Source organism: Agrilus planipennis, unplaced genomic scaffold, assembly GCF_000699045.2.
Source record: "Agrilus planipennis isolate EAB-ADULT unplaced genomic scaffold, Apla_2.0 scaffold26, whole genome shotgun sequence".
NCBI classification, from domain to species: Eukaryota; Metazoa; Arthropoda; class Insecta; order Coleoptera; family Buprestidae; genus Agrilus; species Agrilus planipennis.
In genome coordinates this window covers 1970973-1987655 of record NW_020439469.1, presented here as the reverse complement: position 1 = coordinate 1987655, position 16683 = coordinate 1970973, and the positions used below count along the sequence as shown (strand labels likewise).

The following is a 16683-nucleotide window of genomic DNA, read 5'->3' as shown; positions in this document are numbered from 1 at the left end:
CGTGTTGTTTTGTATAAACGAATTATTAATCGGTACCGGAAAAATAAAAAGTGTGCTTACTGAATGAGAAACGACACATTTGAATACACAATTCTCTCCCAGACTGACAATAACCTTGCCAGGTTGGGTTATACAAGTTTGTGTTTTATAAAGTGACCAACACTCCTACCATGCAAGATCAAGTTCAGTAAGTGTCCATAATGTTTATTAGATTCATAATAGTACTTGTGGTATATAAAGATTATTCAAACGGGTAAATAATGCAAAAATATGTATATTTATGGATGATTATGTTGAGATAATGGCTACACAAAAGGATCCTAATTATTTTCTAATCGTTTTATACATACATTTGCATAGGTAATGTGGATTTTGTTAACCTTCATTTAAACTGGAACTAATTGCTTTTTTTTGGGATCTATTTGAACTTTGTTAAAAAGTTTGAAATGTTTGTTTGTTCTGTCACAATCTTAATTCGGTTATTTGAAAATGTCGTGGAAGAGGTAATGGAATTGATTGCCTGATGTTCTAGATTGAACTTCTGACAATCACATTATTTTTACGTTATCTTAAGAAAGGCTCAAAGGATATGTTAAATTGATTTGGATTGGGTACAGCTTTTATTTAATTAAATTATTTGTAGTATGCTAACAATAAATTTTGCGCATACTTTATTTCTTTTGATGTTTGAATTTAAACTTTCTGATCGAAAGTGGAATCGCTACATCATCATTATATTATAATTGATTAAGACCATTTTAATGCCCTTTTTTCTGTATGTATTTCTTACATGGGCTTATATCAAGATCATGTTGGTAATTTTGGGTCTATCGAGAATGATATTTTGCCTGATTATTTCTCCAACAAAAAAATTACTAAATAACTAACCTTAATGTAATAANACAAAAAATAATCACTTATATGCTTACGAACAGTTAATTTAGATATTGGAAAAAGAAGCAGTATTGACAAAACAGTCTAGTGTAAAAATAAATAAAAGTCAGACAAAATATTAGTATACAAGGGAAGAAAATGTAGGGAAAGAGTAAATATGAAAATGAGATAATTCAGGGTGGAAGAAGCAGCAGAGATATAAGACGAAGGGTAGTGCAGGGTTAAGTCACCTATAACAAAAAAGAGTCACTTATATGCTTACGAACAGTTAATTTAGATATTGGAAAAAGATTGTTCAAGGTGTCTGTCTGGAGCACAACTCTGTAGGGATGCGAAACATGGACGGTAGGCGCGAATGATGAGGATATTGTGTGTAGAGGTCAGACAGTAGGAGATATTAGAAAGAATAGGAGAATAGAGGACTCTATAGAAGTCAATAAAAAATAGACGAGATGGGTTGGTTGAACATCTTCTCAAGCATGAAGGGCTAGCTAGAGACATTAGAAACAAAAACAGGAGTTAAGAGGAGTAGAGGTAGACCTAGTTTAAATTACTATTCATAAATTATAGTGAAGGATGTGAATATTATCTCAGGATAAGAAAAAGAAGCGCGTGTCTAACCAGTTTTAGTACTGATGATCCTATGATTATGATGATGATGTCGCTTAGTTTCAAGACTACTCAATGTATTTTGACGGGCCTTTAAAAAATTAAGAGGAGATACAAACTAATAAATCTAACTTTTANAACAAAAAAGAGTCACTTATATGCTTACGAACAGTTAATTTAGATATTAGAAAAAGATTGTTCAAGGTGTCTGTCTGGAGCACAACTCTGTAGGGATGCGAAACATGGACGGTGGGCGCAGAGGAAAAGAAGCGTTTGAAATGTGGTGTTACAGGCGAATGATGAGGATATTGTGTATAGAGGTCAGACAGTAGAAGATATTAGAAAGAATAGGAGAACAGAGGGCTCCATGGAAGTCAATAAAAAATAGACGAGATGGGTTGGTTGAACATCTCAAGCATGAAGGGCTAGCTAGAGACATTAGAAACAGAAACAGGAGTTAAGAGGAGTAGAGGTAGACCTAGATTAAATTACTATTCACAAATTGTTGTGAAGGATGTGAAGATTAAAATAATTCGAAGTGGTCTGTATTCTGTCGAAACTGCCAGACGCGGATCGCGATTTCGATCTTTTTGGATCTCATCAGCGTGTCGCAGGCAGATCCGACAGAACACAGACCAACTTTTACCTGCTGTCTTAACAGTGCGTTTCAGAAAATATGACAAACGGCACAGTGAACGCCATCTGTAGCACGATGCCTACAGACGGCGTTCACTGTGCCGTTTGTAGTATTTTCTGATGTGAAGATTATCTCAGGATAAGAAAAAGAAGCGCGTGTCTAACCAGTTTTAGTAGCGAGCAGCTTAGGTAAACACGTAAATAAATATTATTTCCATAGTTGAAAATGTCTTTCGTTTAGATGTCATAAATCGTAACGATTCGTTCCTTTAAAATAGCAATTAAAAGTGTGTTTTATTAAGCGCCATTCCAATTCAGACGATGTTAAAAGAGAATAATTAATTTAGAAGTGCTTCTCTTATTTCTTTTGTATATCGTGAATTACATTGGCCTTATTTGCGGATTTATTGTTCCCATTCCCAAACCCATTCCCAAGAGTTTAACATCAATTATGTCCGATTTGTTCTGACGTGTTCTCGATTTGTTGCTTGTTTAGGGTTCTACTGGATTGAAATTTTTCAGACTTTTTTAGATGAATTTCATTTTATTGGTTTATGATGTATTTGTAGTCGTTAAGATAAAATTATTCTGTTGGCTTTACATACTATATTTAGAATATAAAAGCGTTTCTTTATGTTTATGTAGTAGTGGACTACATTTATAATTTCAAAAATCCCACGGATTCTTTTCTAATAGTATTGAGAAAAAAACAGGCGAATTTGGAAATATTTTTGATTGGGTAGGATTAAACTGTGGAAGACAACAATAACTTTTGTTACAATCGGTAACTTTGAGAGTAATTATTTTAGTAAATCGTGTTAGGCAGCCTACCCGGCATTCATGACAAAATCTTCAGGAGACCAACTCAACCCCAGGTTAATAACCCTTGGTCTATAAAGAAATCCTTTAACCACATATTATAGAAAACTACATTTCGATTATGCAAACGTTACTTAAGCCTGGTTGATTTACTGATTGGCAAAATTGGTCTTGGTTTTGCAGTATTGGTCTTAGTGTTGCGAAGATACAAGACTAGGAGTAAGACCAAGACTGTTTTTATACTAGCAACAAGATTAAGACTAAAACCAAGATCGAACGAACAAGATCAAAATTAAAACCAAGGCCGAATGAACAAGACTAAGACTAAAACCAATACCGAACGAACAAGATCAAGATTAAAACCAAGATCGAATATGCAACACAAAGACCAAATACGTAAGACTAAACGAAGAAATATTACTTCCCGTGGATTTATGAGTTAAAGTATTTGAAGCAATTTTAACAATTTCAGTATTTAAAATTTTCAGTTTGCATTGCTAGATTTTAACACTAAATATAAAAAAAGGGATCTACAATTCTTTATTCCTATGTCTAGATAACACATGGTTGAAATAAAGTGACAAACTACTTTTTTACTTATTGACCTTGTACTATTATGTTCTCTAAAAGGACAATTTATGCGTTGGAGCAAGGATAATTTCTTGAGTTTTCATAACTCTGACAACTATTGTTATTATTTCCCATATGTGACAGAAAATTCCAGTAGTTAGGACTATTATTGTACCGGTGAATACAAAAATATGTGCTTAGAAGGATTGTTAAAAAGAAACGTAAGCATCAGATTAAATGAGCAAGACCAAGACGTAACATGCAAGTCCATGGCCAAGACCGAGACTGTATTGGTAAGACTAAGATCATGACTACAATCAAGATTAGAAGTATTTGAGCAAAACCAAGACCGAATAAGCACGACCAAGATCAATTCCAAGAGAAGGACATTCTTGGCTTGATCTTGCTTTGTTCATTACTGGGTCGGTTAGCTCCATAACCTTTATCCGGTAAAGAAGGTTCATTGAAAACTGATAAGTACCTATCAGATAGAGTCTTGAATATGAAATAAATTGTTAAAAACGCTCATGTAGAATTTCTTTGATAAAATATTAGACCACCATAGCAATATCATATTATTAGAGAGGAGGCGACTTTTGTGAAGTTATTGGAGTTTTTGGAGATGATTTAAACTACAGGCTATGAAAACAGCATTCTTGCATTGTAATTCATGTTATGCTCAATCGGTGATAGCATGCTATTTACCTAATTATACATATTAATTTTTAAACTGTAGTTGGATCTCTACCATTAAATATCAATTAATGCAAAGGACAATGACTAATTTCTCGGTATATCATTTGGAAGGTTTTGAGCCCTTAATGTTTAGGCAGAAAAGAAAGTAAAAAAGGGTGGTGCATAGATCGGAAAATGGAACAGGGCCGCTCTTCATGAAAAATCTGAACACATACATTCGACCAGGGGCGCAACAAGAGGGGGTCCACGGGTGCCTGAGCACCCACTCGATTGGGTTGGGCACCCAGTCAATTCCAGTCGACTCAGATAATAACCCAACTTGAAATTTCTTTCAAATAGTTCAAGCTCGTAAATGAGCAGTCGAACTCGATCTTTTCAGCTTTTACACACCCGCAGTATATAAATATTTATAGTATTATGATGGGAGCACCCAGTCAAACTGTAACGTTGTTGCGCCCCTGTATACGACTTCTGATTGTAACATGATGCGATGGTCNTCCAAAAAAAACAAAATTAAGTGCGCGGACGTATTCCGAATGTCGACTGTGGCATATGGTGAAGCTACCTTGGACCAAAGGCAACGTTTCTCGGTGGTACAAAATGCTAAGGAGCTGTTGGACTCTGTCTGCGACAACCCAAATTGGCTCCAGAGGGTCATAACTAGTGAGGAATCATGGGTTTATAGTTATGACCTGGAAACCAAAGCTCAATCATCCCAATGCAAGCTACCGCACGAGCCAAGACCGAAAAAGGCGCGCCAAATTAGGTCGAATGTGAAGATTTGGCTTATAATTTTCTTCAATTACAGGGGCGTGGTGCATCATGAGTTCTTGTCAGAGGGTAGAACGGTCAATAAGGAATATTACCTACCAGTTAAGCGCAATTTGCGCGAAGAAATTCGCCAGAAACGCTCGGATTTGTGGAAGAACAAAATTTGGCTTTTGCACCATGATAACGAACCTACTCACACATCGTTGCTTGTGCGCGAATTTTTGGCCAAATACAACACACTAATAATGCCGCAGCCACTGTCCCTAGATAAAAATTTTCAGTCTCTCTCCAGTCTCTCAGAGTCTCTCTCCAGTCTCTCAGAGTCTTTCAGCGTCTCTGAGAGCGTCTCTCACAGTCTTTCACAGTCTTTCAGTTACTGCCTAGGTGTTTTTACGGATCTCACACATGAGAGACTCGAACGATAAAATTGTTAATTCAGAGATTCGAGTCTCTCACAGAGAGACCGAATGAATAAAACTGAAAAATTGAGAGACTCGAGTCTCTCGTAGGAAGACTGGGATCTCTGAAATATGTTGAACTTAGAAAATTTTAGCCATGTTTATCGAGACACCACTTATTGAGAGATTCGAGTCTCTCGTTCAGAGACTGGATACGAAATGAGAATCTCTCTATGAGCTACTCGAGTCTCTCGTTCAGAGACGCTAAACAGTTTTTTGACAGTCTCTCCACAGTCTCTCTCAGCGACATTAGAGACACTCGATGAGAGACGGAGAATAGAGTCTCGCTTTCAGAGACTCTGAGAAACTGAATATTTTTATTTCGGGAGTTACGATTTCGTTTTCGCAAAGCTGAGATTTCGAGGACGTAAGGCATTTTTGCAATTTGAACTCTTAATTTTACACTGGACATACCAATGGCATCATCTGTTCAAACTCATTTTCAATCAGCTGGCTCTGAACACCAAAGTATCTGGATACTATTGAGCTATTCAGCTATGCCTCCTCCAGTTATCTTCAAAATAATCTATATTGTCATAGCTTGTACTGCTAAAGGGTTAATTTTTTTTCTGATAAATAAATAAATAAATCCCTAGTCTCGTTTTAAACAAGGATATCCCCTTTCTTCAAAAGTGCAATGCACACAGAGATAATACATATACAGTAAGTACAAGTTAGGTAAAAGATTGGTTCCTCAAAAGTATAGGCAGATTAAGTAATTGGTGCTTATTTGGGGTTCTTTACAGAGAAAACGTATCAGTGAAAATGTATTACATATTCCTAAACCAAATCGACCTTTGAAAAGCTCTAAATCGTTGAGCTTTTTTCGTAATCTAAAATCTGCCGCCCTTGGGCCGTGGCCTATATGACTTATTGGCAAATCCGATACTGGCGAAGTGACCACAGTAGCTCACCCTGGAAACCTTCATTTGCCTTTGCACGATGTTGTTGTCTATTGATTGTTTTCTATGAATATATAAAAAAAAGTGATGGCCATACGATATAGCTTCAAATTAACGTACTAACAAGAATATTGCATTAATCTCTGCGTAGAGGAAGAAAAAATAAACAGTGTGTACCACATGTGTATTTTGGCTCAGGAGCACTTATTGCGATCTGCAGAGAGGTTAGCGGTGAGTTTAAAATGAACGAATTGAACGTACAAAATTATCAATTTATATTCAATTTTATGTTGGCTACATTATATACTTGCCTGAAAAAGAAATTAACGTTTGCGGCTGGTTATAAAATTTAAAGAAAAATATAAATGGGTAGTGTTATTAAAAATTAAAAATAGTCATTGAATTATGAATTACTACAAAACCCGTAATGGACGCTAACTGTAGAACAAAGTTCAAATAGTGGTCAGTAGTCATTGAATTGCTTAACAAATTATGATTTATTATTAAAATTTCATTTATGTAATACCACGGAGCTTAAATTCTATTATTTCAATGTGAGTGATATTCAAAGGTACGTTCGAAAATTGGTAAAATACAAAAGAAAATATTCCTTTACTCCAAAAAGTGATAAGGGTGGCTAGAATCCCAAACATACTTTGTTATTTACAGAAAAATATTATTCCAATAATTTGCTTGAGTAATTTTCAAAAAATTTTTGGTGGTCCAGTTTTTGATTTCGCGCGGTCCGAACCTGGATCGCGGTCTGTCAGTTGTAGACAGTTGCTTTAGGAAGTGAAGCAACATATATGTAGATTTAGAAGTTACGATTTCGTCTTCGCAAAGCTGAGATTACGTGGATGTAATATATTTTCGCTATAACCACCGAGGCCATCGCTGCCAGTTTCTCCTAGAAGGTGATGAGCAAGAACCCCCTAAAATCCTGTAGTGCGAGCGGGATCTATCTTAGATCTAGTAAGCTCAACCCCGATATCCGCTTACTAGTCGGATACTTACTTTTCTTCCTTAGCTTGCAATGCCAACTAATGCCAATAGTTCGGCTAGGCTAGGTTACGTATTACATACACACATATGTTTTATATGCAGATAACTATTTGGTTCCAAGTTTTTATTATTTTATGAAAATGATAAATTACCAGATAAACTAATCTACATAATTCTTCAAGGTCCGATTGTGGTAAAATTTGGCGAACAGTATTCAGTATGCCTGCGAAAAGGATTTCTATTCATTTAGATACTGGTCGATATTCTTGCTCTTTTTGTCCGTTTCTCAATTCGAAAATGATACGACTGATAATGGGCATCCGTTTCTAGTAGTGTCTGGCTGTAGCAATGGCAAAGTATCGCGCGTAGGCAGGGGGGCATGCGTCAAAATTTCTTTGGGCCGTCCGCCGTTAGCCGTCGTGGGGTTCCGCGCCGCGGCGCGTCGTCAGCTGCGTTAGCAGACAGTAGGACAGATAGTTGGTGGCCTGGCGCTCACGGTGAATGTGCCACCTAAACAGTCTTTTGGGCTTGGAGCCGGAGACAAACTGTAATAAAATTGAACCGCTCAAGACTTCCGTAAAAACAATAGTTATTATTATTAAAATTAGTAGATAGTAAGGTACGAACAGCCTTGCGTGGTGATAGTTACGTTAAAAATTTCAGTATCTTATAAATATCTAATAACAAAATAATATTAAATAAATTCGGAAAAGATGACGTTTCTGCACGGGAGTGCATCGGAAGAGCTCGTCTCTGACTTGGTGCGCAACAGAGAGATATGCCACTGAGGCCCCACGTATACACATATGTCTGTCAGGAGCCTCCATCGCCGGGTGTCTGGACCCGGGGGATACGTGCACCACTTCTACAACCAGTAAGTGTTTACAAATGGCGATGGAATAGAGTAGTAGGGGTGTCGCGGCGACGACGCTGGCGACGACGACGACGACGACGTCCACGGACGGACCAAGTGGCGTCGTCGGCCGTGTGGTAGCAGCGCCCCTTGTTCTCTCTCACGCATTACGGACCCATATCGCCTCATCCCTTTCTGTTACGTAACGGTAACCGTTTCGACTGTCACGGGTACAGATATCGTGTTATGTTTTTGCTGACGGAGCGAAACAAGATCGCGATCCATATAATACGTACCTACATACAAAAGGGCCTAAAGAGATTTGCACGCGTGAAAAGCTTTTGTTTAAACGATCGAACTTTCTGCCCTTTCTTTTGTCCTTTACACGGATTTTATGCCTTGTCGTAGAAAGTTCGATAAGATTTTAATTATTGAAAATTGAAACTTTGTTCGTTATCAATTTCTACTGCTCTGTTCGTTCTCTGTGTTATTTTCAATGATAATAGTACAAATTCATGGCAATATTTTTGCAAACAACTACTTTTTCAGGACATAAATAATTTAAAATTTCCTTTTCTATTTAAGATCTTGACTTAATTTAACAGATATTAAATTGATTCGAAGAGGTGACCCGATTGGAACATTACCTGTATATTGATCATAAAGATAACTACATATAGGTATTACCTACTAATAAAAATTTTGAAATTCTGCAAATGATAGTTTTGAAATGTTTTTTGATATAGGTACAAAATACATACATACATCCACGCTTATTTTAACCATCTGCTTGTAATAATAATTAAATAATTTCGAGTATTTTACAATTTGTAATTGAATATTATGCATGTCCAAACGGAATAAATTACAAATTCAAATTAACCTCTAAAAACAATGCACACAAGATTAAATTGATTGGTTAATGTTACTCAACTGCAGCGGATTGAAATATTTTAATGTTGTTATAGAGAATTTCACATTTAATAATAATACTTTAAGCCGAAGTGAATTTATGGTAATTTCGATGATATCAGTAATTGTTTTAAAACCTATTATTGTGTAATTAATCTTCTAAAATTAGGGAAACGTAGTATATTAATAAAATACAAGGATCAGTACGAAACCAGTTGGTAATAAAATAAAGAAAATTAAATGTCCTTTGTTTTAATTATTTTATTATCTCTAAGCTTCTAACTGGTTTAACTAAAATGTTATTCTTTAAAAAAATTACTGCAATATTAAGCAGATATTTAAGGATAATCATTATCTTAAAGAATAATACGTACCTACTTGTGTACGTTGACAATTAAGCGAATCTACGGTACCCTGTTCTGTAATATACAGGTACTTATATACTCATTGTGCATTACGAATAGGTAGGATGAGCAAATGGGAGTAAACAGAGTATGATCGCATTAGGTGTAGCTAGGAAACCGCTTATTGAAATAAGTCAATATGATGTAGCATGTAAATCTTCGTGTGATGTATGACAGATTGACTTACTGAACATTGCGAACATATGATATGCAAATGAAAATGTAGGTTATTTGAATGACTTAGCTTTTGATCAAATTGAGTTGGTCTTAATGCTGTAGATTTAAAATTAAAAAAAAAATAAACTGGACTCACTTTCCACCTAATTTCCCACCATAAATTAGCCTATATGTTGGTACATAGTAAAGTATGGCAATTGGAAAATGAAACAAATCAGTCAGCATTTTCTTTTCATTTTTTATTTTTGAAGTGAAAGTTTTTTGGGCTCGATGAGAGTAAAATCTCAAGGCCATGAAACGACACGTTTTGCAACGTTTTGTCTCGCGAAGCGATAAGCAATGAGAATTGAAAGGCGCGCATGCGCATATCGGTATTACAGTCGGCTGTTAGTGATCGGCATATACAGTGCTAAATAATTTTTTGGTTATATCTGTGCAGTTATTAGTTAACAACAATTAGTATTTATTTAAGAGTGAGTGTTATTATGTATTAATTCTAATTCCTTGTACTTGACCATTTTTTTGTGATTGAATTACATAAAAACGTATTAAAGTAATACTCCTTAGGTGGACTAAAAATAAAATAACATAAATCCTGAAAATTCTCGTACTCTCTCATTCTTTCACCAATCATTACTTATTCGTTATAAAGGTATAGACATCGTCAAAGAAGTTTCACTTCTTTTACGTGTACAGTGCATCTGTTTTTTTTTTGTTTTCGCGGAAGAGGGGAAATCTTCAAAAGACACCCAGCCGTCCGTACGACTGGGTAGGGGTAGTCTTGGATTCCAGAGGAAGAAGTCCTAGGACTTACCGACCAAAACTCCTCTACCTCAAGCCGTTCTGGGACAATTATTTCGGGTCCTCTTCAGAAGTTTGGATGTTAATTTTAATGTGTCTACCTAAAAATACTACCTATTCCACAAATTAATCGTACAAATCATCAGTTGAAATCAATAGATATACTGAATAATTAGAATTAGTCAGAATGATTAAAGAATATATTTTCTGTGACCGAATATTGACATTTAAGCTCACCCAAAAAGCCAAAATTCTTTATTGTAAATTAATAATTCAAATTACACGACAAGATTCTGGGTATTAAAAGTGGACCTTAAATTTTAAGGAAAGAAAAGAATGCGGAAGAATTTTCAACTAAAATTAAAGATTTTTATAATGAAATCAATGACTATTTGAAAATGTGGATTGAACCATTTGGGGATCTAAAAGTTTTCGACTGGATTGATCTAACAGGGTCTGATCTGCTAGATTGGAACAACATTGAAAAATATTTGGTCTTTTTAAAAGATCATAACATTGAAATCGACGACGAAAAATTATTTGACGAGTGGGTTAATTTGAAAAATTTTAGCACAAATTTGAATCTTACTCAAAAAGACGACAGCTTAAACGCCTTGTGGCTAACATATTTCAAGCAATGCATTTCTGAGGAACAGTATGCAGAACTACGGAAAGTGGTTGAATATGTATTTAGTATTCCGGGTCATAACGCTAATGTCGAGAGAGTCTTTTCCCTCATAAATTCACAGTGGTCAAAAGAAATAAATCGATTACTGGCAACAACAGTAGCTGCAATAATCAAAACTATATATAACATAGATATGAAGTGTGATCAATTTTATAATTATTTGCTTACTCAACCACAAATACTGAAGGAAATTAATGGGATTGAAAAATATAGTAAAAATTAATAAGTTTATAATATTAGAATGATACTATAACTAACCTAAGTTTAAGAAATTTGTTACAAACTAAAGTGTTTGTTTTATATTTTAATAACTAGTTTTCAACTCGTATTTCATCCAAATACTTTTATTAAAAAATGTGATTACTTTAATTAAATGCGTCCTGTTTTTAAACTGAATTGTCCTGGTTTTTCCAACTTCAAATCCTGGTTTTTTAAATTTGACGTTGGCAACCCTACCTTAAAAGATCAGTTGCATCTTTTAATTGGACGTTATAACAGTCCACTTATTTCAGAATATATTGTTAGAAGAGATACCTAGGTACACAGATTTCTTTTACAAACATACACACCTTAAAACATTAGCTTATTATACATTTATGATTGTTTCGCTTTAGAAGTCTTTCGAAGATGCCCTCGTAGGCGAAAACAGTTGTTAACAATAATTAAATAAAGTTGTGGAAAGTGAGGGTAGCTATTTTAATTTTAATTTTAAAATAATACAGTTTCCTAAAATTAAGGCAGATGATAATTAAAGAATAATTAAGAATACATTTCCTGTGTTGTTAAAGGTAACACAATTACCTAGAATTCCATGAATACATTTCAAAACCAGAAACATACGTTTTGACATCCAAGATGTCATCCTCAGAGATTAGATGACCGCGTGAATGCCGAAACCCCTTTCAGTTTTTTAAATGTATTTTAAAAGTTGTGATTAAAAAAGGATCTAAAAGGTACGGAAAAAATAAGGAAGAAACAATTCGCTCTTTAAGAGTTTCTAACAATTGCTTTGATCTAACTGTTTATTTTATTAAAGTAGTTTATTTAAATATAATATTTTTTGTGTTTCTTAATAAATCACGTATATATTCGCTCTTCAAACTCCTTTTTGTATTTAGTGATGACTCATTCTAGGCTATTTTATTTTAGTTTTTTAAATAGACTTGTTTAGGTCATCTTAAATCATCTTGAAAAAACTGATTAGATTTTCTCATAATTGTATAAACTTATGGTTGGCTATGATGTAGGGGTAAGGATATAGCAAAACACAGATTGTGAGCATTAAAAGGCTGTGATGGAAATCTTTGTACATGACGTAAATTCCTGTTCGCACATTGGTAACAAAATATCCTTCACGCTTCATTCGCCATTCGATCATTTTCGAGTGTAGACTTAGCTTATGGTAGGTACATTTGGTTTAAAAGGCATCAACGACAAACCCCATGCAAAACGTGTCTAGTGAAAATTACACAGATCTATAAGGAAACATTGGAGGTGTACGCAATAGGTTAGGTATTGTAACTTTTCCTAAGAACTCGAGATCTATCTTTCCGAATGACGAAACTGCGTGACTGTCGTTGTATATGCGTGCAGTCAAGAAATGACAATAAATTTATTATCACTTTGACAAAACTCAGTAGTGCGCGCGAAGCCATTATAGCAATTCGGAAGTAGTACTTAAATCATCATCATAATGTAGTCAGTCCTAAGACTGGTTGGACACGCACCTCCACTGTTTCCTTTTCTGAGCTAATCTTCGTATTTACCTAAAACAACCCATATCCTTAACTATTTGCGAACAGTAATCCAATCTGGGTCTACCTCTACCCCTCTTAACTTCCGTTTCTGTCTCTAATATGTCTCTGACTAGACCTTGCCTGAGAAGGTGTCCTACTAACCTATCTCCCCTATTTCTTATTGACTTCCATACAGTTCTCTGTTCTCTTACTCTTTCTAATACATTTTCATTTCTAACCTTCTCTATCCACGGCTGATATGTTAAATGTTAGAATTATGTGACAAAGTTATGTTTGTTTCAGCGAACACGACGACCTTGAATTTTTAGTAAGTTGTAGAGGTGATAATGCTGATCATTTTCATAATATATGTTTAGTGTCTTAAGTACAATTATTAATAAAAATAATTAAAGAAAAACACTATTTAAACAATTAACCAAAATTTTATGCCAACAACAAATTAAACAACAAAACAAACAGATGGTAAAAATAAAACACAACAGCCCAAAACACACAAAGAAATAACAACAACAATGATAATAACAATAGCAATAACAATAACAATAGCAAAGACAATAATAACAATTTATAACAGGAAAAGAGACTTACTAACGAGACGGTTGAATGTAGAGACACAGATGAATTAATTTCTGATAGGGATGTTAGGAGTATTTATAGTAGGAAAATGTTAGTAAAAAGAGATAGAATACTCAAGATAGACAAAGACTGGCAATAGGGGTTGAAGACACGAGTTTACAGAAATACGAAGAATTGAAGAGGTTGAACAGTACAGAATTTTAGGTAAGGTAATTAAGGGAAAAGCCAGCGATTAGTACAAGGTGCATGCAGAAACGGTTGCAGTTAGGTTTCTAGGTAAAGGTGATTAGGGACAATAGAATAGAAATAGAAAGGAAACAAAGGCATGCAAAAGATAAGAAGTCGTACTCTGCATTGCAGAAATAAAATTAGGAAAAATATATGTACAAAATATTTACACAAAAAAAAAACAATAAAAGTTCTTTCGCCACATATATATATATATACTTTTCGAAGACATTATTTTAATATATCAGCCATAAAAAAACTCCAGTGTGTCATAAAACTACCCAATAACCATACAATAACGTCACTAATGCGTATACATCTCCAAACCTAACCTAACCAAATAATAACGTCACCAATGCATATACATCAGACAATTTTACTTACGAAACACAAATAATTCTGATTCTCGGATTATTAAGGTGTTTTATTCATTTTATTCACAGAAAGCATTAGTTTTATACATTTTCTAATACAATATCGGAATTTATACAATTCTTAGGAAATGTATACATTTTCCAGGGATATGTGTGTATTAAAAAATATTTGAAACAACATTTTATACATTTCCTAAATAGCCTCGGAATTGTATACCTTTCCTAGGAATTGTATACAATAACTAGATTTCATACATATATGAATCGTGTGGTATCACATGAAGGGTAGATATGTTTAAATGTGCAGGTAATTCACAAACATATCGAAAAAGTTAATCGTTCCCTGTCCATTCAGTCAATTGTTGAAAGATATTTTGACAGGATAGTTGCAGGTCTGGAACTCCTATTAATAATATTAGTATCTAGTAGATAAATCAAAACGATCATTAGTAGAAGTAATACAATGTGTAATTTTACCGATAAATTGACAATTTTTTAGACTATTTACTAGTTACCTTCTAAATTGCAGAGTTTACGTTACATACTAAAAGCCAAACATTTAAAAATAAATTTGGTGAAAGTACATCAATTCATTTTTAATAAAATTGGAAAGTACATTCCAATTTCTTTTTTACAATTAAAACCCATCAAAGCGCGAATTTCTATGTGTTAGAATTTTGTAGCGAATTTAATGATCCAGTCTTTTTTCTATATCATTTTCGGCATTCTGAACAAGGTTTATCAACTAAGTGATCGACTCTATTCGCAATGTCTAGACCAGCTATGGCCAAGGAAAAAACCCGAAATGTGAACTGAACCACAGTACAAAAAATTAATTTAGATTTAATAATGGACTCACCGGAAACTAAGAGAAAATTTTAATTATTAGAAAAATATTTTTGATATACTAAATGTCCATTGTTTACCTTATTTAAAGTACTTAATACATCACATAATACGAATAGCACCTTGCAATTACCATGTAAGATCTGTTAAGAATAAATACTTTTGAACAAATGTAAGTATCAATATAGTTATAGAGCTAGGGCAGCAACGTATAGAAGTAAATATTAGGAAGGGAGTCAGACAAGGAAGCACATTGTCATCACTAATTTTTTTAACCTATACATCGAAGACGCGACCAACATCATTAAAGACAGTACAACTGTAGGGATAGATATACAGGGGCAAAAGATTGGTATGCTTAGATTTGCAGATGATATAGCAGTATTAGCATCTAACAAGGACGAGTTAGATATAACGTTAAATAAAATGGAAACGGTGTTGACAGACTGTATGAAAATAAATAAAAGTAAAACAAAAATACTAGTATGCAAGGGAAGAAAAAGCAGAGAAAGATCGAATATAAAGATAGGAGACGAAAAATTAGAAGAAGTGGCTGATTTTAGGTATCTAGGAAGTCAGATAAGTCAGGACGGAACGAGTAGTACGGGGATATAAAGCAGAGGATAGCGCAGGGTCGAGTCGCCTTCAAGTCATTTCTATGCTTGCGAACGGTTAATTTAGAAATTCGAAAGAGATTGTGAAGGGTGTATGTTTGGAGCGCGGTGCTGTAGGGGTGTAAAATATGGACGGTTGGTGCTGCGGAAAAGAAAAGGTTAGAAGCCTTCGAAATGTGGTGTTATAGGCGCATGATGAGGATAACGTGGGTAGAGAATGTTAGAAATGGAGAGTTATTAGAAAGAATAGGAGAACAGAGGAATCTATGGAAGTAAAAAAAAAATAGGGGAGATAGGTTGGTCTCAGGCATGAAAGTCTAGTCCGAGACATATTAGAGGCAGAAACGGGAGTCAGAATGGGGTAGAGATAGACCTAGATTAGATTACTGTTCGCAAATAGTTAAGGATGTGGGATGTTCTAGTTTTAGGGAAATGCGAAGATTAGGATAGGAGAGAGTGGAGGTATGTGTCCAACCAGCCTTAGGACTGACGACCTTATGATGATGACGTATCAATACACCCGAAAGCTGATTGTTTTGTGAGAATGAAGACTCTTAAGGCGAAATAATGACATTAATCACTCTTCATCTATGTTGTACCAAATGATTCCTAGTCGTAATATGTATTTTATGCAATTATAAAAAAATAATTACTTCCGCTAATTGAATTCGTCACGTACATTTTGTCTGTGTAACAATGAGAATATTCACAAAATATCATACAGACAAACAATTGTAGGAAGAAAGGAATTAATGGCCTAAGCAGTTTAAGAAATGTTATAAAGTTGAACTGAACAAAGAAACAACGAAATTTGAAATGTAATGAAAGTAAACAATTACGCTAGATTTAATTAGACGGAAATGTTTTTGAGTTAACATACCTAATTGTAAAAATACCTATATAATTAATAGCACTAAACAATTTACAATAACAAAAAGTTTATGGAGATCATATACATTATTATTGTATATTTCATATACTATAGGGTTGTTCGGAAAGTCATTTCGTTTTTTCCCGACAGAGGATTTAATTGTATTCTTTTGCACCCAACTTCACATTTAAGCCGTATAATTTTTATATGCTTTGAGAGCTCATA

At 34.4% G+C, this 16683-nt stretch overlaps 1 protein-coding gene across 3 annotated transcripts in view; it reads left to right on the top strand.

Moving 5' to 3' along the window:
• The window catches only part of LOC108740369, a 243001-nt gene continuing 226318 nt past the window's right edge, over nucleotides 1-16683 (top strand). Inside the window, exon 1 of one of the 3 annotated variants that reach the window (XM_018474678.1) lies at nucleotides 1-187. In XM_018474678.1, the coding sequence (XP_018330180.1) occupies nucleotides 171-187 (17 nt within the window). In that variant the 5' untranslated portion in view covers nucleotides 1-170. Of the gene's footprint in view, nucleotides 188-7856; nucleotides 8232-16683 lie in introns of those variants that run through there. The other 2 variants (XM_025979097.1, XM_018474662.1) reach the window with 2 other exon arrangements.